Source organism: Lactuca virosa, chromosome 8 (assembly GCF_052849685.1).
Source record: "Lactuca virosa cultivar CGN04683 chromosome 8, Lactuca_virosa_CGN04683_v6, whole genome shotgun sequence".
Taxonomy (NCBI): Eukaryota; Viridiplantae; Streptophyta; class Magnoliopsida; order Asterales; family Asteraceae; genus Lactuca; species Lactuca virosa.
The window spans coordinates 92,980,143-93,006,168 of NC_136433.1; the positions used below are offsets into that span (position 1 = coordinate 92,980,143).

The 26,026-nt window shown below is 36.0% G+C and overlaps 2 protein-coding genes and 1 non-coding gene across 3 annotated transcripts; 2 read left to right on the forward strand and 1 right to left on the reverse strand.

The window, feature by feature from the left end:
* Window positions 1–20,475: 20,475 nt before the first annotated feature.
* Window positions 20,476–22,083, forward strand: LOC145130640 (uncharacterized). Its single transcript, XM_079065411.1, has 2 exons — window positions 20,476–21,300; window positions 21,352–22,083. Exons 1-2 carry the CDS (start codon window positions 20,476–20,478, stop codon window positions 22,081–22,083), a joined length of 1,557 nt encoding a protein of 518 aa, XP_078921537.1.
* Window positions 20,836–20,942, reverse strand: LOC145135322 (small nucleolar RNA R71). Its single transcript, XR_013719784.1, has one exon. It is a non-coding gene; the product is annotated as a small nucleolar RNA R71 (small nucleolar RNA).
* Window positions 22,084–25,375: 3,292 nt separating the features above from the next.
* On the forward strand, window positions 25,376–25,777 carry LOC145130641 (uncharacterized). The gene has a single exon (XM_079065412.1). The coding sequence runs from the start codon at window positions 25,376–25,378 to the stop codon at window positions 25,775–25,777; it is 402 nt and encodes a 133-aa protein (XP_078921538.1).
* The last annotated feature ends 249 nt before the right edge of the window (window positions 25,778–26,026 follow it).

A 26,026-nucleotide genomic window follows, 5' to 3' on the forward strand; every position in this document is an offset into this window, starting at 1 on the left:
TTAAGAATTATTTGCAGGAACTAAATTCTTCAGGATCCTAGTGATCCAAGGATCCCAGTATCACAAAAACAATTATGCAGGATGATCAAAGGAAAGATATATAAAGAAAACATAACCATTGCATTCAAAAGGGGTTGTGCACCAACCCATTAAAAGATTAATTGTTTTACATCATTGACTAAAAAAAATCTACCTAAACTAATTTCTTGCAGGCCTAGACCTTAGCATGTTCATCATCGGTCGCGTTCTTCTCCTTCCCCTCCTCTGCGGGTTTAAACCCAGGATCCTCAATAGCAGTTGCAGGCTTTCCGGTTATTTTGGCTAATGTCTCGCGCCATCCAGCTACATTCTAGGATCCTGAGTTCTCAAGATCCTCCGCCATCCTGATCTTAGATTCCCAAATAGCCACCACAACACTTGCCTTTGCGCAAAGGGTAGAGCTTCGAGTGAATTTTTTCTTTGCTCTTCGACATCCCGTCACTCGAAGCTCCTCTGTCGTGACCTAGCCAAGCGGTCATCGCCTGCACAAGCAAGCAAATTAACTCCATCATTCCATTATTGTGTCGGCAGGCCTGGGCGAACGAGGTAGGCTTAGATTAGAGGGCAAGGGAATTTGAACGTCCCATGAAAGGGGAACCATGAATTCCTCTCGGGTGTCGGCAATAACTTCCTTGATATCTAAGGTATGCTCTCCCTCATTCTCATCCTTTTGTTTGCTCAACTTCTCCACCCTCCGAAGAAGATCCTCGTTGGTTGCCCTCCGAAGCTTCTCTTGTTCCTTCAAATCATGTTCAGTTCTTTCAGCACGGTTCCTGAGATCGACAGTGAGTCGAGAAACATGAGTAGAAACTTGAAATAAGTACAATGTCAATAAAAATAAAAGAAAGGATAGGTAAAGAAAAATAACTATCTAATCAAGTTAACTCACAACTTGAGAAAAGGAGGTCAATTTCCCGTGGGAATCCTCGATACTTAGGTTCTCAAGGCACAGATTCGCAACCTCAAAAGTCTTTCTTTTTCTAGATCTTGGAGTTTTCATGATCGAATCTATAGAAGCTCTCATAGCAGGAATGGAAGGCGAGGCCTTCTCTTTTTTCACCATTAACTGGCCGCTGGACATCGTTTTATCCATACCAACAAGGGTAAAATGGCCACCAAAACAAGTGCTTTTGGATCCTGAGCCGAACAATAAGTCAGGATCCCCCATACGATAAAAAAGAGGAAAAGCTTGAATAATTTACCTTTTGACATGGAGGCGGTGTTAGATGAGCTGTCTTGAAAATCTAACTGATTAAGCTTGAAAGACCTCTCTAATTCAGACAAAGTGAAGAATGTTTTTATTCTGTTCTCTGTGTCTTCAGTAGGAGGAACCAGCTTGTCAAACTTAAAGGCTGCAAAACACCAAAAAAGATAAGAAAAGTGAATACCAGGATCCTCCTAATAGAAATTTAGAATCCTACCCATTCTAACCCAAGACTGAGGTAAAAGGTTCCTATTAGGAATGGAGTCACGCTTGACAAAGAAACATTTCCCTTTCCAAGCACCGCCATTGTGCTTGAACTTCAATACGAGGGAAAATCTATTGGCTTTGACCTTCAACAAAAAGCGGGAATTTCTGAAAGTCGTGAGATCGTAAACGTGAGCTAATTTATTCAGACCGACGGAAAGATCCCTAGAACGATTCAAATGATCGATCCAGTGTGATTCCAGGCTCAAACTAAGGATCTGAGTAAATTAATAAATATTTTAAAATGAATAGTTAAAGAATGTGATGCGTACAGTTAGCTGGAGCTCAGAAAGAAAAGTGATTCCCAAAATATTCATATTGTTATGATTGTTGATATATGAAATGTTAGAAATGCATGCTAGTAGGTAGGCTAGGATTCTTTTTAGGAAATTACATGACAGAATTTGTCTGATACTTAAGATGCCTTATAGCCTAGGGTTTTGCTTGTTGTTTGTTGTTTAGAACCTTGATATTAATTATTTATTTGAAAAATACATTAGGTTTCATGCTCCCATAATTAAATAGTTTTAGATTGATTGATTTGGCGCTATTGCACAACTCTTGTCTAAGTCCAACCGTTGTAGTGTCGAATCCTTCAGTCGACAGACTGTTTGATTTTAGCGGCATGCAATTATATTCGCCAATAACTAGTTAATATTGGTAGAAGTTCTTCTTCGTCTAATAGTAGGGATGAATAGAAAGGAGTCCTAGAAGAATAATATTGGAAATTTAATATATGCTTGAGAGGACATATATTCGTAAGGTAGGACATCGGTGACGATGCAAAGTCCTAGTGGAGTCTAGGAAAATCTATTGTTTGTGTTTGAAAGATCTAGTACGCTCAAGAACCATATTAAAGTGATATTGCTAATTAACATATAATACTAATGGGTCACACTAACAACTTGATACAATTTATTATTTATTAGAAATTGATTTTAATAAATATTCAATAAACTCTTTTAATTAAATTGGAAATTATTTATTTCTAGGAAATAATAATTTTCATTAGCAAGTAATATTACATTATTCATATGGAATGAATTAATAAGTCATGCACACCATTTTGGACTAGATAAATTCTTTTGTCTTTTACCAAAAAGTTAAAGTTTATATTTTATAAACTTGGTTTATAAAATATAAAGTTTTTGTCCTCTTTTGACTTCTTAATTTCAAAATTGAGGAAGAAGAAAGAAGGCATGGTTATTTGATTTATTTAATCAAAAGTATGACATTTCTTAAAGCATGGAGTGACAAGAGACAATAACTCTTTTGCATTAGTTTATTATAGGAGACATGCTTTAGAAGCATGTCTTAAGATAATAATAAACAATAGGGTTAGAGGTATGATGCATTAAGAACTCTTGGGTAATGTCTTTACTTTAAGAAGGCTTTCATCAATTTCTATTATATAATGCAAAATCCGAAACATGCATATGTGTATGTATTTTTCTCTCATCTTTTGTTCATGAATGAAGCTTACTTGCATTTATGCTCTCTTGAAGTTCATATTGGTTATGAACTTCAATATTAAGAGTTTAAGAGTTTTCTTACAAGACCAGCATTTTAAATCAAGTTGACAACTTGTTGGTGTCTCTAAAGTTCATTATTCTTCATCAACTTTCTAGCCTCCCAAGAGGATCCAAAGCGCTACAAAGGTTGTGATTTCTTCATCTTCTTCTTTGGTGCTTGTTTTCTTTCCAAACTTTGCAAGATGATCATTGGTGGTTTAAACTTGTTTTATGTTATTCAAAATGATCAAGTCTTCCGTTGTTAAATTTTATGTTTTTGAAACTAATTTTTGAATAAAAACCCACAAATTGGTATCAGAGGCACCTTGCAAGTTTGGTTAGATTTTTGGAAATCTTAGTTTTTGGAGAATATGGATAATTTACTTTTGTATAAAAGCAAGTTCATACATATTTTCTATGAAGCATTTATAATTGTCATTTTATATGAAAAAAGTTTTCATGCATCTTTTCTCATTTAAAGTTGTCTTAGAAAAACAAAGGTTGTTTAATGTATATGTTGATATGTATGATGTGCATAAACTAGCCAATGATCATTGTGCTTGTTGTATTGTTGTGTTGGTTGTTTTATAAAAATGGATGTAATAATTTATTTATTCATATGGTATGTAATAAATAAAATAGATAAGTTTTCTTGGTTTATTTTTGTAAACAATAGATTAGATTTTAGAATTAATTTATTTGTACAAAAATGTAACAAGAGATGAAGTTGGAGCCATTTTTGAAGACAAAAGAGTCATTTTCAAAGTTAAAATGTGTGTAGGATTTTCAGTGACAGCTTCTTGAAACTGTTGTTAAAGCTGTTTTCTAAAGGGTTGTTGGATTTTTAGTGACAATTGTTGAATTTTAGCTTTCAAGAAGTTCTTCAAATCTTTTGCAAGCAAATGGTGTTTACTTAAGTGAGAGCTTCTACAACAACATTACAAAAAGATTTTTGGTCCCTTAAAAATGTCCCTTTAGGAATGGACTTGACATTTTTTTGCGTTGGCTCACAAAAAAATGTCATTAGTTGGTTATGTTTATGAACATGTATTTTATGCATGTTTGTGTTATTTATTTTATACAATTATTATGTGTGGTTGATAAATTAGTTTTTCACATGCTAAAATAATTTTCGAAAAAATAAACATCACATGGAGTTTGGTTTTCAAAATTTATAATGTGGACATAAGATGTAACAAGTTATTGGTTTAAAATAAAATCCAGTTTTATAAAACATTAGTAACGTCAAATGTTGAAATACTCAAATATAAGTTTTATAATGGTGATTTTTATAACTGATAAAAACTCCAAATCTATAAGTAATAAAATGAAGTTCTATTAAAGATATAAAAGGTTCAAATGCACTCAACCTTAAGACCGGTTATCAAAATTGAATCACGTTAAATTATATAAAAACTAGCTTTTTATATAGAACATTTAAAAGTGATTTTCTTTTGAAAATCGATACCATTGTTTATTATATGCATGTAATGACCATGATATCATATGTTTTTAAAACTAGAATTATAAAACATATAAAAGACCATTTTTACAAACCTCAAATCTATGCAATCCGTTTTGTAGAGCACTCACACATCTCTTGTATGTACTAGTGGTATAAAATATACCTAACCGTTTAGTTTTATCTTTTGATGGTCGGGGTGTATTCGTGATTTCTATAACCAAGTTATAGACCGATTACACATGTTTTTCAAATTGGATGATTTAATCAGAAAACTTTTGTGATAAAGGATACATAAGCAGGAGAGTTCCGAGGCATAGATGGGATGAAGCATGTCTAATTAAATTTGTTATTAGTGATCCCATAAATCTAGGAATTATAATTGATAATTGATATCTACCAGGTTGAATTCAAATGGATGGGATAAAGGATACCTAACCATTTATTTGTTTTGCAACTTGGATCCTACACTTTGACAATTAATGTTTTTGGAAACTAAAAGGGTATTAATTATTAAAGAATTTAAATATTTAAAATACTAAATGAATTTTGTTAAAATTTTGTAGTTAAATATTCCATTCTAATTACCATGAAATTGTCATTTTCTTTAACGACTTAATGAAACAATAACATTCACTAAATACAACTTCAATGAATGGGTTCATGTCTTAACAGAAAATCTCGTGAGAGATATGAAATTGTATACACTTAAAGGTCCTAGTCCTAAACTATTTGCTTTGAGCAATAAGCCTGAACATGATACCTAGTAAAGGCATCACTGTGATGCTAAAGATGTTACTAACATCAAACTAGGAATAGTTCAAGGCCCAAAAGAGTCACCTTGTGTGTTCTAGGAGGCCCATGTTTTATGGACTGAACACCTTTAAGCCTAAGAAACCCAATAAGGCCCACATATATGGATCTTGTTTCTTTTTGTGGAGAAACTGGACACTGGAAGAGGATTTGCTCCTCTTATCTGGAAATAAAGTCTGGAAGAGACTAGTACTTTAGGTATCTACTAGATAAAACTTATACTTTTCATATAACACTTAGGTACTTGGTACTAAAATGTTAATATAATATTTGTAAATAGCTTGCAGATATTTACAGAAGAGTAACCAGCTGAGCACAATCAAGTTGGAACTACACTCTCGGAGTTAAGTTTATTAATTATGCTAGGAACATAATGTACTTGTATTATGAAACATTTTTTTTTTGGAACAATGTATGTTTTAATCTAGCTTGCCTAAATATATTTCTCAGTTTAATTTATGAATGATTGACTATTTACTTAATCGTTTTTCATAATAATCACCTTCATATTCAGAAATGATTAAAATTCTGTTTATGAGACTAGATCTCTTAATAACAATTATAAAGTAAATATCAATATTTTATAAATAACAAGTTCTATATGCAAAATACTTTTGAATTAAACTTGTTTTAAATCAAACTCATCTTTAACATTGCTATCTTTATTATTTAAATGGCATTCATATATTCCAACTTCAAGAAAGGGATATTTGAAGGCAAATAATGTAGTTTATTTGACATATGTAAATCTTATTTATACATAAAAGATTCCTAATGTTATTTTCAATAAGTAGTAGAGAAAATAATTATTAAGGAACTATACACTATGGTGTATGACTACCTTACTAATAAATGTCTAAGATTTAGCACAAGATACCAAATCAACTTCATTAACAATTATAATAGTTATAAACTGTATTTTACATGGTAAAACATTGTTATGAAACCTTTTTTTAAGTTTTCAAATATAAAGTTGAAATACAAACCGGTAATAACTATCTAATTCCTTAATGATAATAAAGGATGAATTAAATCTTACCTGGGTACGATTTTTCTAATTGGTAGAAATGTCCTCCTTTTATTTCCTTGGCATAACACCTAGAACACTATCAATTGTACCTTGAGTACAAACACTAACAAACAAGTAGATATAACATTTTCTTCATAATATTTTGTATGGAAAGGCTCCATCCCTATCTTATTAATTGTTTTATGGATTTAAAGCCTATGTTAGACTAAAGCTTTTAAACCCGAAATCTAATAGATGCATATTTGTATAATACTCTAAATGCAGCTTAGATTATTATATACAAACCCACCAAGAATAAGTTCTCTTATTCTTCTAATAGCTGAGTTAGCAGAATGCAAGCTTCGAATGACAAAACAAGTGGAAGGTACATGGAACTTAAAGTAGCTCAAGAACCATTACCTGATGTAGTAATAGTTGTATTAGTCTTTAACAAGGATTGTTAAACTTGAATAATAGATGTTCATAAACACAAATTGTTCACATTAATGCTAGAAATCAACTATGACTTGAGAAATGTGGAATCTCTCACTGATGAGCTTTTATTGATGGTTTCTGCCACATCCATCAAATACCAACATGCTATATTAGATCTCAAATCTGATTAATGACTTAGAGTCATGAACATGAGATGTAATCAATGTACAATAATCAAGTATGGTCTTGATTGAACCCCCTCTCTATAGCAAGGCTTGAAGGAGTAAGTGATTCTTCTAAAAAGAATACATTACATGGATAACTATACACATTTAAAGCTAGACTTGTTATAAAAGGATTTTCTCATGCTCATGTCATTGACTGTGGTTCTTATCATACTCATGACATTGATTGTGATCATAATTTTTTCACAAGTAGCTATGATTAGATCAACAAGGATATTGTTTACTATAAATTCATATTCTTAATATGAAATATAGCAAATAGATTTCTAGAAAGACCGCTTTTCTTTATAGACATCTACTAGAAGATATCTATATAGATTAGCCATCCATGTTATCCTAACAAAATGTTTAAAGCTTGAGATCCACCTATGGATATAAAGCAAAGATCTCAAAGTTGCAATCATCATTTTAATGTAAAACCACAAGGTATGCTTTTATATCAAAATGAATAGAATATGCGTGTTTACTAAGAACTACTGGGAGAATAGTGACATTCCTAATCGTGGATGAGTGAGACATACTGAATCATGAGAAATTACATTCTGACCATGTCAGTCCTTTTCACCTTGACTCAGGATGTGTTTCTAAAATGAAGACTTAGAAAGAACAAGATACATTCTTGGAATGCAAAATCTATAAAGATTGATAAAATGAATGTTAAAAGCTTTATATCTTTATGCAAATATGGACAATATCTTGAAAGGGATCAAGACATAAAATTCCTTTGGAGGGATCTTGGTATTTTCACATGGCACTAAGTTTGAGCCCGCCTCAAAAGGACTTAACTCATAGGTTTGAACTAGCTGAAACAATTTATATTCAATTTGCTTCGTAAATGAATCCATCATTTATGTCATATTATGCATAAGATCTGGTATATAATCATGCTATGAGCATATCATAATATACCAATTGAATACGTGGTTAAGTCACCGGATGACTATAGAAACATTCTAGGAGTACTTTAGAAGAACTAAGAGAATGCATATAAGACAATTAGTTTAGAATAAAATATGTATGTAAAGAGTTGCATAAGATTATAATTTCTAAGCAAATATATATATATATATATATATATAATTATGAATTATAATTGGATTATGACTTCATTATGGGATGAAGAGTAAGTTTTGTTGGAATGAGGTCCAACCAAAACAAAATTACACAATATACTACAAAATAAGAATACACTACTTTAAAAGTTTAAATCTAATATGATTGGATGAATGAGTTCATTGAAAAACTATGTTGATCTATGTCATTCAAGGATCAGATAGAAATATTTATGACTTTGAGAGTATACTTAATCGAGCTAAGAGACTCTACGTCACGAAAAAACACCAATTATATACTCCAAGATATTTAACTATACCTTGAGTAAAGTCAAATATGGAGATGATAGTATTCACATAATTCACACAAATTAAGTTTAGTCGAACCCATAAAAAGTCCTTTTTTTACGATAAGTATGAATGGTCACACTTCAGCTATAAGACTTTATTATTCTGGAAATGGGATTTTGATTTGGATTTAGTATTTGGATCTTGGAACATTGTAACAACAACTATTATATAGTGTTTTGATATAGTGGGATATCATCATAACATCAATACTTGTTGTGTTCTATATTAACATGTTTAATCCATGAATAATATAATTATTCTAAAAGTTCATAGTCGGTTATAATTGTGGGAGAAATTATAAAGTAAGACTAATATGAATTTGATTGGTTGAATTTCACTGGATGAAGGTAGGCAATGGGTTGTAACCAAGTTTCATAAGTACTTGTTAGAGAACTGGTATTGAACTGACCCGCATCAAGATCATCTCATGGATCGCTATCATGGATGATACTTGATTAAAAAGTACTATCTTTGTATCCTTAACACCTAAGATACATAGTGGGACTTTAGTGTAGGGAGTATTGTGCTTAGATATGTTCAAACGTTGGTCCTTAACCAGGCAGTTATAAAATCCATTTTCAGGTATGGTATGAACTATGCAAGAGGCTTATATAGTCAAGATGGGATTTGTTCCTCTTACCAAAAGTTGAACACCATATGATATTGATTGAAATCCGTATGTCATGTTCAACATGATGTCTGTAACAAAGGGATTACTGATAAACTTACCTTATACACCAATTATAGCTTGGAGCTTTTTGGGAATTGGGCGTTGATAGAATGGCACAAAGTCGTATGTTGGTGGGGGAAGTGAAATGTTGCTAGACGTTCACCACTGTCTGTACCAATCTAATATGAGTCTTGCACAAGTGGGAGATTGAAAGATCTAGTATGCTCAAGAATCATATTAAAGTGATATTGCTAATTAACATATGATACTAATGGGTCATACTAACAACAACTTGATACTATTGACTATTTATTAGAAATTGATTTTAATAAATATTCAATAAACTCTTATAATTAAATTGGAAATTATTTATTTCTAGGAAATAATAATTTTCATTAGCAAGTAACATTACATAATTCATATGGTATGAATTAATAAATCATGCACAACATTTTGGGCTAGATATTTTTTTTGTCTTTTACCAAAAAGTTAAAGTTTTTATTTTATAAACTTTGTTTATAAAATATAAAGATTTTGTCCTCTGTTGACTTCTTAATTTCGAAATTGAGGAAGAAGAAAGAAGAAATGGTTATTTGATTTAGTTAATCAAAAGTATGGCATGTCTTAACGCATGGAGTGACAAGAGACAATATCTATTTTGCATTAATTTATTATAGGAGGCATGCTTTAGAAGCATGTCTTAAGATAATAATAAACAATAGGGCTAGAGGTATGGTGCATTAACAACTCTTGGGTAATGTCTTTATTTTAAGAAGGCTTTCACCACTTCCTCTTATATAATGCAAAATCCGAAACATGCATATGTGTATATATGTTTCTCTCATCTTTTGTTCATGAATGAAGTTGACTTGCATTTATGCTCTCTTGAAGTTCATATTGGTTATGAACTTCAATATTAAGAGTTTAAGAGTTTTCTTACAAGACTAGCATTTTAAATTGTAACACCATAAATTTTCATTTAAAAACCCAAATATCTCATTTAAAAATCACAATTTCCACAACATCAAGTTATTAAAACACATGTCTCAAAAACTGTTTATAACATAAATCCAGGATCCTCCAAAAACATATCTCCGACGCAGGTGTGTGTACAATCAAATCGGCGCCTTCCCGTGATCCTGAGAAGTACCTGAAACACATAACACATAACACGGTAAGCACGAAGCTTAGTGAGTTCCCCAAAATACCATACGCAGCTCATTAGCCACTCTAGGCTATAACTCAACAAGACCCTCCGGTCAATGTATCTCAGTGGGACCCTCTGGTCCCAACTCAATAAGCTCATAATAACAATACTCAGCATAAATCACAAGACATGATGCAAAATATTAAGATACACAGTTAAGCACATTAAATATCTCGATCACACAAAAGGTACCACTCATGGTAAGTATAGTGAGAAGACTCACATTGCAAGGTAGCAAGTAAAAGTCTCGTACTCGGAAATCTCGAACTAGTCTCCGCCTAACACATAGTATAATCATCTCTAATTAATAATCTACTTATACTCAATATACCAAAGGTTGTTCTCTCTTTCTCTCTAACTCTTGGAATGGGTAAAAGACCATTTTACCCCTCCATGGTCTCCATTACTCATATTGACCAAACCCTAAGGTCAACAGAAGTCAACTCGAGTCAACAGTCCAAGTTTGACCCGACTCGGCGAGTGCATCTATGTGACTCGTCGAGTCCACCTGTTTTCTTCAGAAGTCTCATGAAAGGTCCAACTCAGCTCATCGAGTTGACCCCCAACTCGTTGAGCTTCCGCATGATCAATCTCATCGGGACAAACCCTAACCGACTCGTCGAGTTAGGACATGGACTCGGCGAGTCTCTTCGATCTGATTTCTCATTCAGACATTTTAAGGCCGATCTATCACTCCAAACACTAGATCTACCATCCTAAGGCTCGATTGTCACGTAAATCTTCGATCTTTATGCTCATGCATGGTGGTTTTGCTCCAATCTACCAATACATGTTCTCACAAGGTGTTTAACACCATACTCCTCATACGGATGAATAAATTTGGGACCTTTGGGCTCTAGTGACCTCACAAGGTCCAGATCTGAGGTTTAAACCTATTGATAACTTAGTATGCTCAAAGTCCCAAATAAAATGTTATGAAAACCCTAATCTCTCAAACTCATGAGATCTAACCAAATAAAGGGGAAAGGTTCAAGCTTTTTACCTTCCCCTTGAAGCTCTGGATGAAATGGCCTGAACCCCAACAACTCCTTCTTGTTTCTTGCTGAACAAACTCCTCTTCCTCCTCAAGATGCACTAAAATCCTCCAAGTTTAGCTTGGAGACTCTCTTAGCTCACTACACTCGTTTAGGGTTTCACACAGTAGGGTTAAGCAGCTGGTGAGCCGCAAATGAGGCTATAAGTGTCCTTATATAGGCCCCAAACCCGAGGATTTAGGGTTTCTCTTCACAAATTCTACCCGACGAGTCGAATCTCTGACTCGTCGAGTAGATCATTAATCCCACATGACACATCGCGACTCTACTCGACGAGTTGTAGCACCAACTCGTCGAGTTGCCCAATAGTCCTCAAAAATAAATAAATAGATAATATACCTGGAAGTCCGGATGTTACATAAATCAAGTTGAGACCTTGTTGGTCTCTCTAAAGTTCATCATTCTTCATCAACTTCCAAGCCTCCCAAGAGGATCCAAAGAACTACAAAGGTTGTGATTTCTTCATTTCCTTCTTTGGTGCTTGTTTTCTTTCCAAACTTTGCAAGATGATCCTTGGTGGGTTTAAACTTGTTTTATGTTATTCATAATGATCAAGTCTTCCATTGCTAAATTGTTATGTTTTTGAAACTAATTTTTGAATAAAAACCCAAGAGTGCTCATTGGGACACATACATATGTTTAGCGATCGTTATGTATACTGGTTGAAGTGACTTGGAAACTACGAGACGATTCTTGGGACAAGTATGAGTAGGTGTGAAAGGTAGTAGAGGCCTATACTACATGAAGCACATGACTCGCACTTGGATCAGTAAGAGTCACAAGGTTGCCAATGCACTAGTAGTTGTGTAAATAGTGTGGCTAACACTATAAATTCATTCCACGTTATTTCCACCATCGCCTGTTGGGTGGTGATGTATTGAGGAGCGGTTTTGTGACATCCCCAATTTCACGGTCAGTAATGATCGATTTGTTTATGCTTTATTTGAAAACCAGAGTATACTTTTAAAGAAATATGTTGCAGAATTTGTTCCCAAAAATATGATAAAGAATTTATTAAAGCATTTCCGAAAAAATGTATTTTCATTATATTAAAAACATCGGGATGTCATTGTCAATACAAATCAAAAGCATAAACAGAAACTACATACGTCTTACAAAATCTATTTATTCTAGTGGGCTAAAATCCATTGATCTGTCATCAGATCATCACTCATGTGCTCCCTTTCCACTACCTATAACGCAATAAACTGAGTGGGTCAGGCTTGGGAGCCTGGTGAGCACATAGGGTTTTCAACCCACAATAATTAAGTTCATTAATTTCGTCAAATCATTCAACCCGATTACCCATTCCCGTTATCCTCACCTTACATCCCTTAAGCATCTACTATAAGGGACCTAGCCTAAGGATTTTCATCGGGGTGGACAATATTGCTTAGGGGATTCCTCAGCAATACATGTCAAATAAGGCAACCAAGAGGGGGATGGAGTACACCTGGTGAACACGTAGTTCAAATAAACTCCTACAGGTTGCGAGCCTGCTAGCGTTCCACTGGACTGTCTAGAATAGTCTGTGGTCGTCATCTATACTCTGCTAGATGACTGGATCATCGTAAATATCGAGGCCTCTCATCATTTTATCACACATAAATTATTTCATCTACCCATGCTTTACCCAGTATTTTCATAGATATAAAATACATATACAGTTTAAATCATTTAAAACATGTATACATCGTTCATCCAGCATAGATATCAGGAACACAGATAATATGCACACATAGCACGTAAATTATATTAAATAATTCATATCTATGTGTAAGATGAAAGTAAATATGCACTCACTTCTTAAAGTGGTGATTCCAACTTGGACAACGCTTCGCTTCTTAACAATATAATTTCCTTCGTCGAAACCTAGTATTATTACCACTAGATTTTAGTCTAATATTTATTGCGATTAATTACGAGTGTTATTATTTTATAAGTGTTAAACAATACTTTTCAACCACTATGTACAGACAGGGGCCAGACATGAAACGCCGGAGGGCAGGACCATTTTGGCATTATAGCACTTCTGAAATCCAACAACCCTATGCGGCCCTTCAAACCAGATTCCCCGTACCGCGAGTAGTTCAATGATATTATAATTACATCTTTTTATATTATATTTTATAATATATATCGTTTGTAAGTTCATAATAACGATAATAAATTTAAACCTAATCTATACTTAAGTAGGGTAAGCATAACTCACTTACCGGGAGGCTTGGCTAGAAACCGGGCTCTACGGGGGCAGAGTTTCCGAGCCAAAAAGCTCTTTTTCTTGGAGCCTTCTAGCGCTCCGGGGATTGCCTCTTAGCACTAGGGAAGTACTAGAGCTTGGGAGGGTTTAGAGAGAAGTTAGAGAGAGAAGAGAATGGTTTTTGGTGTGAGAAATGAAGGAACCCTCGCATGCTATTTATAGAAGGCTGACCTCGGTTACGCAGGGCACTCATTCGGATGTACGCAATGCATTCTCGGTGTGTAGGGCGTACCTGCTTACACAGTGCGTACGAAGAGACAGGTGTACGAGGTCTGCTAGGGCAATGTGGTTGATCCGGAGCCATGCATGCGAGAACGCGGGGGGTTCTTAAGCAGTCTCGCATTTAACACTTCCGTCTTCTAAAATCCGTAACTTTCGCGTAAGAGCTTTGTTTTTGCCGTTATTTATATCCATGCATAGGTGGGAACGTACTCTACAACTTTGGTTTAGACTCCGTCGGCTAATTTTGACTTTATTTTTAAAGTTATATTTTTAACAGGCCGAGACAGGTAAAGTCCGTTAAAAATTCATAAATTTGTCATCCAACGTCCGTTTTCGTCTGTCTTTTTATCATTGAGATCCTATTAACGAGATCTTCGATTCTCGTTTAGGTTGTGTTGGCTAAAAATCGGCCGATCTAATATTCGAATTCCGGGTTGCATATTGTTATGCCAAATCTTAAAAAAATAATAACTTTCTCATACGAAGTCAGATTTGGGCGTTTTTTTTATGCACGCTCTTGGTTTAATGTATACTATGACTTTCGTTTAGATCGCTAAGGATAAAAAGTACTTTATCGTAAACTCACTTTTTACGTCACACAACGTCGTGCCAGTTTTGTCGCGAAACTTTGACAGGTCATAACTTCTTCGTTATAACTCGGATTTTGGTGTTCTTTATTATCTCCGGAATTTTTGTCATGACCACTATAACTTTCTTCATAGATATTGGGTCTATCTATTATTTTATTTTTGACACTTATTTTTATTCTTAACTCATTATATTTTATAAATAAGTATACAATTGTTGACATAATATTCAAGTGATTCCTCTTTATTAATTCAAAGTAGGTTACAATTGTTGACCCTAACTATTACATCATCATACTAATGCTTAGCCTAGAAACACTAGCGTTACAATTCTCTCCTCCTTAGGATGATTCCGTCCCGGAATCATGCATCAGCAAACAGATGTGGATAGCGACTCATCATGTCACTCTCTGTTTCCTAGGTGAGGTTCGGCCTATCCGTATGTTTCCATCGCACAAGAACTATGTCGACCATCTTGCGTCGCAACTTCTTAGTCTTACGGTCAATAATTACCTCAGGCTCTTCGATTACCCTCTTATTTTCATCCATCCTTAACTCTAAAATTGGAATTATATCAAGAACTTCTCCCGTGAACTTCCTCAAATAACACACATGGAAGGTGTTATGAATACCATCTAGTTCTTCTGGCAATTCCAACTTGTAAGATTGGTTCCTAATCCTCTGAAGAACTTTGAATGGTCCAATAAACATTGGACTCAATTTTCCTCTCTTTCCAAATCTTATAAGTCCCTTACACGGTGAGACCTTAAGGAAAACTGAATCTCTAATTTTGAATGTCATCGGTCATCTTTTCTTGTCAGCATAGCTCTTTTGATGATCCTGAGCTGCTAACATTCTTTCTCTAATCACCTTCAGCTTTTCAGCAGTCTGATGGGCTATCTGGGGGCCCATAAATTTTTTTTCTCCGGCCTCAATCCAACAAGACGGCGTATGATACTTATGTCCATACAATGCTTGATAAGGTGTCATCTTGATGCTCGAATGGTAATTAGTTTTGTAGGAAAACTCTACCAGGGGTAAGTGTTCATCCCAGTTACCTTGGAATTCTAGAGTACATGCTCTTAAGTTCCAATGTTTGAATCGTTCTTTCACTCTGACCATCAGTCTGTGGATGGTAGGTTGTACTCAAGCACAATTTCGTACCCATTTCCTCTTGTAGGCTCCTCCAAAACCTTGATGTGAAACGACTATCATGATCTGATACAATTGTTAATGTTACACCGTGAAGTCTTACTACCTCCTTCACGTAAGCATTTGCATGCTTATCTATAGACCATCTCTCATTGGCTGCTATGAAGTGTGCACTCTTTGTGAAACGATCCATGACTACCCAAATCATGTCGTGACCGTTCTTCGTTCTGGGGATTTTAGTCATAAAATCCATGGTGATGTCTTCCCATTTACCCATGTGTACAGGTAAAGGTTCTAGTCTTCCATACGGTTTCTGATGTTGTGCCTTAACTCTCGTCCATGTTACACACTCGGCCACATACTTTGCAACATCGAGCTTCATCGTCAGCCATCAGTAGTAGGGTTTCAAATCCCTATACATTTTAGTGTTGTCGGGATGAATCGAGTACATGGTCTTATGAGCTTCTTCCATCAGAAGATCCCTTACTCCTTCCCTCTTAGGCACCCAAATCATATCTTGGAATACCTTCAATCATTGACTGTTTGTACCGAACACCAACGTATTAACTAAATGTTCTTCCTTTCGGTCATTTTTCTCTAAAGCTTGTTCCTGAGCTTTCTTGATGTTTTCCACAATCGTTGAGACAACTTCAATTTTTAACGCTCTTGGCCTTTTTCTTTCCAAGTTTACCTTTCGACTTAGAGCATCAGCTACAATATTTGCTTTACCAGGATGGTAAAGATCTCATAGTCGTAATCTTTAAGTAACTTTAGCCAACATCGTTGTCTCATATTCAATTCCTTCCGATTAAATAGATATTGGAGACTCTTATGATCAGTGAAAAGTTTGCACTTTGTGCCATAAAGATAATGCCTCGATATCTTTAATGAAAATACTACCGCTGCCAACTCCAGATCATGAGTGGGGTAGTTCTTTTCGTGCTCTTTCAATTGTCGAGATGCATATGCTATCACTTTATCTCTTTGGGTGAGAACACAACCTAACCCAACTCCAGATGCAGCGCTATAAACTGCGAAGTCTTCAACTCCGTCAGGTAAAGAAAGAATTGGTGCTTCACACAACTTCTTCTTTAGTTTCTCAAATGACTCTTTATGTTTCTCACTCCATGTGTATATAGCTCCTTTATGGGTCAAAGCTGTCAATGGAGTAGCTATCGAAGAGAAGCCTTAGATAAACCTTCGGTAATATCCAACTAATCCCAGAAAGCATCGAATCTTCGTGGGACTTTTTGGTCGTTCCCATTTCATCACAACTTCAATCTTTGATGGGTCAACTATTATTCCCTCTTGGTTAACCAAATGACCCAAGAATTGTACTTCTCGAATCCAAAAATCACATTTAGAGAACTTTGCATACAACTTCTCCTTCTTCAAAACTTCAAACACTTCTTACAGATGCTTGCCATGCTCCTGCTGGATCTTTGAGTAAATCAGAATGTCATCTATGAACACTATCACGAATTTATCGAGGAATGGTTTACAAACCCTTTTAATCAAATCCATGAATGTTGTTGGAGCATTGGTTAGTCCAAATGACATAACTAAGAACTCATAGTGTCCGTATCTTGTTCTGAATGCGGTTTTCTCAATATGTTGCTCTCGCACCTTCAGCTGATGATATCCTGACATAAGATCGATCTTTGAGAAATAGCTCGAACCTTGCAGCTGATCGAACTGGTCACCAATCCTTGGCAATGGATACTTGTTTTTCACCGTTGCCTTGTTCAACTCTCTGTAGTCTATGTACATCCTCATGCTTCCATCTTTCTTCTTCACGAATAACACTAGAGCTCCCCAGGGTGTTGAACTAGGTCTAATGAAACCATTGTCCAACAACTCATGAAGATGCATCATAAGCTCCTTCATCTCCGTCGGTGCTAATCGGTATGGTGCTTTCGCTATTGGTGTTGATATTGGAAACAAGTCTATTCAAAACTCTACTTGTCTATCAGGGGGAAATCCAAGAAGATCTTCGGGAAAGACTTTCGGATAGTCACACACCACTGGTATTCTTTGTATTTTCTTATTCTCCTTCTTTTCATCGATTACAAATGCCAAGTATGATGTGCATCCTTTTTTGGATATAGTGTCTAAGTACATAACTATATTTGGTATGTACTTGACCCGACCCGGCATGGTCCATTTGGGTTGCATGGCATTGCAATACTTGGATAGACCAAAATGAGAGAAAGGACACTTAAGGTTTATTAATATATTATAAGTACTAATATATTAATAATATTATTTAATTCGTATTGATCAAAGAATTAATCTTGAATTAATTAAGTGATCAAAAAGAGACTAATTAAATATATGGGGTTGATTGTGTAAATAATCTATTATTGTATAGTGGGCTAATGATCCATGGTTTGTATGGATTGGATTAAAACCCATAAGGTGCTCCATGGATAGTCCATGGGGGTTACAAACCCATGGATCATGGAATATGGAAAGCCATGACAATTAGGGTTTACATGGTGTAACCCTACTTGTGTCACAACTATATAAAGACTCCTTGTCTAGCAAAATCGGACTACCACAAGCAAGTAAGAGGGCTAGCCGATTTTTGAGTATAGTGAACTTCTCTCAAGGTTATTCCAAGAATTGTGGTGTTGTGTGAAGCATTTGAGGCATCACATTTGGGGTGCTAGGCTCACAAAGTCATCAAGGAATCCAAGCTACTAAAAGGTATGTTATTCTACTTGAGTTTTGTATTACAAGTTCCCTATAACATGCTAGATAGAAAGTAAACCTTGGAAAATCAAATTTGCATGTATTTAAAGAAAACATAGATCCAAGGTTTCTAGGGTTGCATGTACACCATAGGAGTGTTAGAATGCTCAAAACCCAACATCCTTTAGACAAACATTTTATGGCTTTCATCAGGGAAATGATTCAAGAATTAACTTAACGTTTTGATATGTGCATATTTAGCTATATATTTAGTATAGATTTTTGTTATTTATTGGCTAATTTATTGCAATTTATGGACAAAAGGTACTTAATTAAGCTTAAATTGTATTTTCAGTCCAAAAGATATGCTCGGAAGCAGGAGATGCGATCGGAAGCTCGGAAATTAAAGATCTAAAGAAAAAGAGTCAAATCATGAAGGAATCGGTGAGTTTGGACGTCTACTCGACGAGTGCCCATGAATGTTCGCGAATCAAAACACAAAGTCCTTACCGTATACGGACTCTACAGAGGGGACTCGGCGAGTCGGTTATCTACTCGACGAGTAGACCCTGTTTTCTGAAAACTATAAATAGAAGTCACATTCCCGAATTGAGGCTCTCTAGAATTTTTGGGAGAATTACTTGACGACCAAGAAGGCATCTGCAGCTCTGGAAATCGTGAGAGAAACCCTAATCTTCAATTCCAAGGAGATTCAAGGCAACATAAGTTTACTTTTCACTTTATTCTTGAATTACACTATGGTTGCATTGTTAGACTTCGTTTTTGGATTGCTATCTACTGTAATTATGAGCTAAATTTTATAGTTTCTATTTAGGGTAGATGAGTTTATAACTATGGATTGATTTATGTTAGGATTAATTGTTTATTGGTGAATTTTGTTAAATTAAGCTTGTTAAAGAACCTTATGCATTAACCATAACTATTTTCAGTTAATTGACAAGTAATTAAGCTGCATGAACATCTCTTAATTGCTTACCTCATGTGATTTATGTGAAAACATTGTTATGTGCCTAGGAATAGTGAATGTGAAACTAGGGTTAACTAGAGAATGGGTAAATTAATGTGTGAGCTTGTGTGATAAACCATCAACAAGAGGTTAATTGAATTATTAATTTGATTAACTAATTACAAGTCTTATTTAATCCGAATAATTAAACTAGGAAATTCATTAGTTTAAACACTTGATCACTACTTAAGATAATTTGTTTCCTAAGGATTGTTAATAGCGAATGTGAATCTAATCACCTTAGTCACTAACCAATAACAATTAATCCATTGCACTTGTCATAAATCAACCATAGGAGTAAACGAATCGAACCTAAACAGAAACCTCTTTATTACTGAATTTGGTTAGTTTTTACTTGTTTTTAGCTTATTAGTTACTTAATTTGCGTGTTAGTTAGTGTGTTAAAGTTTCTAGTCTTGTAAAACTAGAGAAAACCTTTTACTTTTATTACTTGATTTGTTAATTCTAGTTATTAGTTTAATTTCTGTTCCTCGAGTTCGATACCCTACTTGCTCAACTATACCACTAAAAGACAGGTTCAATGCCTTTGTGTGTTAAAATTACAACTTAAAAGTAGGACTAAAACCAGTGCATTTTTATACACATCAAGTTTTTGGCGCTGTTGCAGGGGAGCGGTTCAAAAATTAATTCTAATTTCTACTATTATCGATCCTTTGTGTGAGATCCATCTTGCACAAAGTTACTGCTTTAGTAAATTAGTTATTAGGATAAGTTTTAATTTTTTATGTTTTTAGAATTTTTGGTTAATTTATTTCTGTTTTAGCTCTGTACTCGTCGAGTTCAGTCGAAGCTACTCGACGAGTTCATCACTGAACACAAAATTTTGTTTTTAGTTTATTTTTGTTCTTTTTACGCGTATTTTCTGTTTTGATTGCAGTCGTTTATGACCAGAGGAGGAGGTACACCTTTGATTCCACCACTTGAAGACCCGGAAGCAACTTTGAGGAAAAACAAAGGCAAAACCGTAGGAGAAACCGCAATATCGAAGAATTCGCCGTTGAAGAATCTCAAATCTGTTTTTAGTAAGAAAAAGGGCAAGAAAGTGGGATAATCCAGCATCTTTTCAGAGGCGGACGAAGACCCGAAGAAGGAGGATATCGTGTACGAATCCGAAAAGGAAGAAAGAGAAGCTGAAGATGGAAGCGACATAGAGGGAGAACTAGCTAACACCATGGCTAACATCGATGAAGTTCCCATGGGTGAATGGAAGAAAAGGATGTGTGACGACACCGACTCGGGACTCGTACAACCCGCGATTCCCGCAACTGCCACCTTTGAACTTAAGGGCCACATACTTGCTCAACTTAAGGAAATCCCATTCTACGGGAAGTATCATGAAGACGCATACAAGCATCTTGACGAGGTCAATGACATATCCGACTACTTCAATGTCCCTAATGTGGCTTGCGACACTGTTTTGCTACGTATGCTAGCAGTCACATTCAAGGGAGCCGCGAAAGATTGGATGAAATCACTCCCTCCAGGATCCATCACTACTTGGAATAAAATGAAAGAAGAATTTATAGACCAATTTTTCCCTCCATCAAAGATAACCAAATTGAAGAAAGTCATTGCCAATTTTGAACAACAAGCTGGAGAGTCACTTTATGAAGCATGGGAAAGATACAAGGTTTTACTAAGAAATTTCCCACATCACGATCTAAACAGCCAACAAGAAGTCTCCATTTTCTATGATGGAGTAAATGTGACAACCAGGCAACTCCTTGACTCGCAAGGACCACTCACAATGAAACCACCCCCAGTGATAAAGGCTCTAATTGAAGAATTCTCTAAGCACTCTAGAGAATATCACAACCCAAGGAATGACTTAACTCAAGGGGCGGTGAATTCTATTACGGATGACATGGCAGCAATGATAGCAAAATTGGAAAGCATGGACCGAAGGATGACTAAGATGGACCAATCCATCCATGCCATTAGAGTGGGATGTGAAAATTATAGAGGGCCCCACCTTACTAAAGATTGTGACCTAGATGAGAACGGGAACAGAAAAGTGCAAGTGTGCTATTCAAGTAGTGATAGGTATGATGACAATTGGTGAAAACCCAAGAAAGAATGGATACCATATGATGAGTACAAAAAGACAAGGGAGGAAAAATATAAGCAAAAAGATAGAGGCTTTTATCAAAAGGAGGAGCCGGTGTATGAAAAGAAATCAGATTTAGAAGACATGCTTACAAGATTCGTGGCCGCGTCTGAGAAAAGACATAATGATACTGATGTTGCAATCAAATATCAACAAAATATGTTGAGAGAACACCAAGTTATGATGAAAGATCAACAAGCTCTGCTTAGGAATCAGGAAGCATATATTCTCAACATAGAAAAGGAGCTGGGCCAACTTGCACAACAAGTGAACGAGAGACGACCGGGTGGACTTCCTAGTAATATCGAAAGTAACCCAAAAGGTGCACATATAAATATCGTGACAACTAGGAATGAGAAGATTATAACTCCTATGGCCCCCATTCAGCAAGAAGATCCTAAGTTGGTTCAAGAGGAAGAAGCAGAATATGAAGAATCACAAATTCCCGACCCGAATCGTCGAGTCGAAGTTAGGGACTCGACGGGTCCCCCACCTGAACAGAAAAACAAGCCTCCTGTCAAGCCATATCAGCCTCCACTGCCATTTCCAGCTCGAGCTAGACAAGAAAATAATGATGTTGACTACCAGAAGTTTCTGGAACACATAAAAGCTCTTCAAATTAATATGCCATTCATAGAGGCGGTTGCACAAATGCCTAAATATGCCAAATTCCTCAAGGAGCTTCTAACTAATTGATAACAGATGGAAGAGGTGAAGAAAGTGGTCCTAAATGAGAAATGTTCAGCTGCCATGTTGAACAAAATACCTAAGAAGAAAGGTGATCCGGGAAGCTTAACCTTGCCTTGTCAATTCGGAAACTTAGCTACCATTTATGCATTGGCTGATTCAGGGGCAAGTGTTCAAGAAATTAGATCATCCGGAGCCAAGGCCAATTCGGATGGCAATTCACCTAGCAAATAAAACGGTCATATTCCCAAGGGGAATATGCGAAGATCTATTGGTTAAAGTTGATAAGTTTGTGTTCCCTGCGGATTTCATAGTATTAGATATGGAAGCAGACCCTCAAGTCTCGATCATACTTGGAAGACCTTTCCTAAACACCGCGAGTGCTATAGTCGACATGCGAGATTCTAAACTTACTCTTCGAGTGGGAGACGAATCAGTTACTTTTGGGGTTGATCAAGCTATGAAGCATGCAAGGAATAGTGATGACACGACATTCTCTATTGATATGTTGGAAGAGTTAATGGAGGAATGGAATGAAGATGAGCCAAACAAGTCCACCGTCATTCTTGAAGAAGAATTTGATGCTGAAAGAGACCTGCTGGAAATAGAGAGATTGCTCGAGGAAGCTGAATATAATTATCTGATCAGAAGTACAGAGCACCCGACTCGCCGAGTAGCCTAGACCGACTCGACGAGTCCATTCGAAGAAACCCGATCAATCACGAATTTCAACCAGGGCTCGACGAGTCCCCTCACTGGACTCGATGTGTTCAGCATTCAGAACACAAAATCTGAACTCAAGGCTCTACCTAATCACTTGGAGTATGCATTTCTTGAAGATGGGGAATAAAAACCAGTAATTATAGCTGCTGATCTAGCCAAACATGAAAAAGAAAGCCTTTTGGAGGTGCTAAGGAAGAGGCAAGGTGCCATAGCATGGAAGATCACCGATATCAAGGGAATTAGTCCAGCTTATTGTTCTCATAAAATTAACTTAGAAGAAGGAGCCAAACCTATAGTTCAACGCCAAAGAAGACTTAACCCAAACATGCAAGAAGTTGTAAAAAAGGAGGTGGTTAAATTATTAGATGTGGGTATCATTTATTTGATCTCTGATAGCCCATGGGTAAGTCCGGTGCAAGTGGTACCAAAGAAGGGAGGAATGACGGTGGTTACTAAGGAAGACAACGAATTAATTCCGACAAGAACAGTAACCGGGTGGCGTGTTTGCATCGACTACAGAAAACTAAATGATGCCACATGTAAGGATCACTTCCCGTTTCTATTTATCGATCAAATGCTAGAAAGGCTTTCTGGTCATCTATATTATTGTTTTCTCGATGGCTTTTTGAGGTATTTTCAAATTCCAATTGACCCACAAGATCAAGAGAAGACCACTTTTACGTGCCCAAGTGGAACATTCGCATATAGGCGCATGCCTTTTGGATTATGCAATGCACCGGCTACATTCCAAAGGTGCATGATGGCCATCTTTCATGACATGATCGATAAATTCATGGAGGTCTTTATGGATGACTTCTCGGTTTTTGGGTCATCCTTGGAAGATTGCTTATCTAATTCAGATTTGATGCTAGCTAGATGTGAGAAGACCAACCTTGTACTTAATTGGGAAAAGTGCCACTTCATGGTAAAAGAAGGAATTGTGTTGGGCCACAAAGTTTCAAGGAAATGGATAGAAGTGGATAGAGAAAAAGTTGACACAATAGCCAAATTACCCCCTCCAACAAATGTAAAAGGGGTGAGGAGTTTTCTTGGCCATGCAGGATTTTATCGTCGCTTCATTAAAGACTTCTCGAAGATCACAAGGCCTTTGACTCAACTACTCTTGAAGGATGCTCCATTTGATTTCTCTAAAGAATGTTATGAAGCATTTCATTTATTAAAGGAAAGATTAACCACTACTCCTATCATGATAGCCCCAAATTGGAATCTTCCTTTCGAGCTAATGTGTGATGCTAGTGATTATGCGGTGGGAGCAGTTTTAGGGCAAAGGGTTGATAAACATTTTCAACCTATCTACTATGCAAGCAAAACTTTGAACCCAACTCAAGAGAACTACACTACTACCGAGAAGGAGTTGCTAGCGGTGGTATATGCTTTTGACAAGTTCCGGCCATATTTAGTCTTGTCCAAGACTATTGTCTTTACCGACCATTTCGCTTTAAAGTATCTATTTGCTAAACAAGATGCAAAACCGAGATTGATACATTGGATTTTACTTTTACAAGAGTTTGACATTGAAATACGCGATAAAAAGGGAATGGAAAATGTAGCTGTCGACCATTTGTCAAGATTAGAAAACCCGCATTTGGAGGAGTTGGAAGAAAACAAGATTGGAGATGATTTTCCCGATGAGTATCTTTTAGGAATAGCAGCAGAGGTGCCATGGTTTGCGGATATAGCTAATTACTTAGCTATTGAATACATTCCAAAAGATTTAACCCACCAACAAAAGAAGAAATTCTTTTCAGAAATCAAGTACTACTTTTGGGACGAGCCATACCTTTTCCGAAGCTGCGCAGAAAGAATGATAAGAAGATGTGTATTCAGGAAAGAAGGTCGGGAAATCTTGGAACACTGCCATAGCGGGCCCACTGCGGGACATCATGGAGCACATTACACGGCTAAAAAGATTTTTGATATTGGGTTTTATTGGCCCACAATTTTTAAAGATGTTGCTCAATATGTCAAGCAATGTGATTCATCCCAGAAAGCAGGGAACATATCATCCCGAAATGAGATGCTCCAACATAATATTCAAGTTTGTGAAATATTTGATGTTTGGGGGATTGACTTTATGGGACCTTTCCCAATGTCAAAAGAGAATAAATATATCTTGGTGGGGGTCGAATACGTATCTAAGTGGGCGGAGGCACAAGCATTACCTACTAATGATGCTTGGGTGGTGGTGCGATTTCTAAAAAAGCTATTCTCAAGATTTGGAGTTACTAAACCTCTTATTAGTGACCGGGGCACTCACTTTGCAAATGATCAATTAGCCAAAGTGTTGAAAAGATATGGGGTACATCATAGGTTTTCCACATCTTATCATCCACAAACAAGTGGGCAAACTGAAGTGACAAATCGGGCATTAAAAAGGATTTTGGAGAGATCGGTTGGACGAAATCGAAAGGAATGGTCGGATAAACTTGATGATGCACTTTGGGCCTTTCGAATAGCTTTCAAAACACCTATTGGTACTACACCATATAGGCTAGTTTATGGAAAGAATTGTCATTTGCTGGTTAAAATATAGCATAAAGCTTATTGGGCTTTAAAGATGTGTAATTTTGAGTTGGTTGAACTTCGTACCAACTGGTTGATGCAAATGAATGCCCTTGAAGAGCTTAGAAATGAGGCCTACACCAATTACTTGATATACACAGAGAAGATCAAGAATTGGCATGACAAAAGACTAAAGGGTAATAAGGACTTTCATGAAGGACAAAAGGTTTTACTCTTCAATTCGAGGTTAAAGCTTTTTCCGGGCAAGCTGAAGACACGGTGGGATGGTCCTTTTTTGGTAAAACAAGTTTTTCCACATGGACCTATTGAGCTTATATCAAGAGATGGAACCCCTTTCAAGGTTAATGGGCATAGGGTGAAGACATATGAAGAAGGAATCCCAAAAGAAGAAGTACTTGAAGAAGGGCTGCATTTGGAAGAAATTACAGAAACGTAAAGCGGGAAGGAGTCCAGTTAACGACTCTTTAAAAAGAAGCGCTTCCGGGAGGCAACCCGAGTTTAGAGTTTGCTTTCTTTTTACCTTTCTTTTTCCTTTTACTTTCATTTTTCTTTAGATCTGCTATTATCAATCTTCTTTTATGATTAGAATGATTGCTTGAGGGCAAGCAATGTTCAAGTGTGGGGTTGGTGGCATAAAATTTAAAAACTAAATTTTTTATCAAACAGAACGAAAAACTCGTCGAGT

Bases quoted from the DNA above. Each gene is read 5' to 3' on its own strand.
- LOC145130640 (XM_079065411.1), top strand. From the start codon at position 20,476: ATGGGTGAATGGAAGAAAAGGATGTGTGACGACACCGACTCGGGACTC. The intron at 21,301-21,351 runs GTGTGCTATTCA...TGAAAACCCAAG, and splicing joins ACGGGAACAGAAAAGTGCAA to AAAGAATGGATACCATATGA.
- LOC145130641 (XM_079065412.1), top strand. From the start codon at position 25,376: ATGTGTAATTTTGAGTTGGTTGAACTTCGTACCAACTGGTTGATGCAA.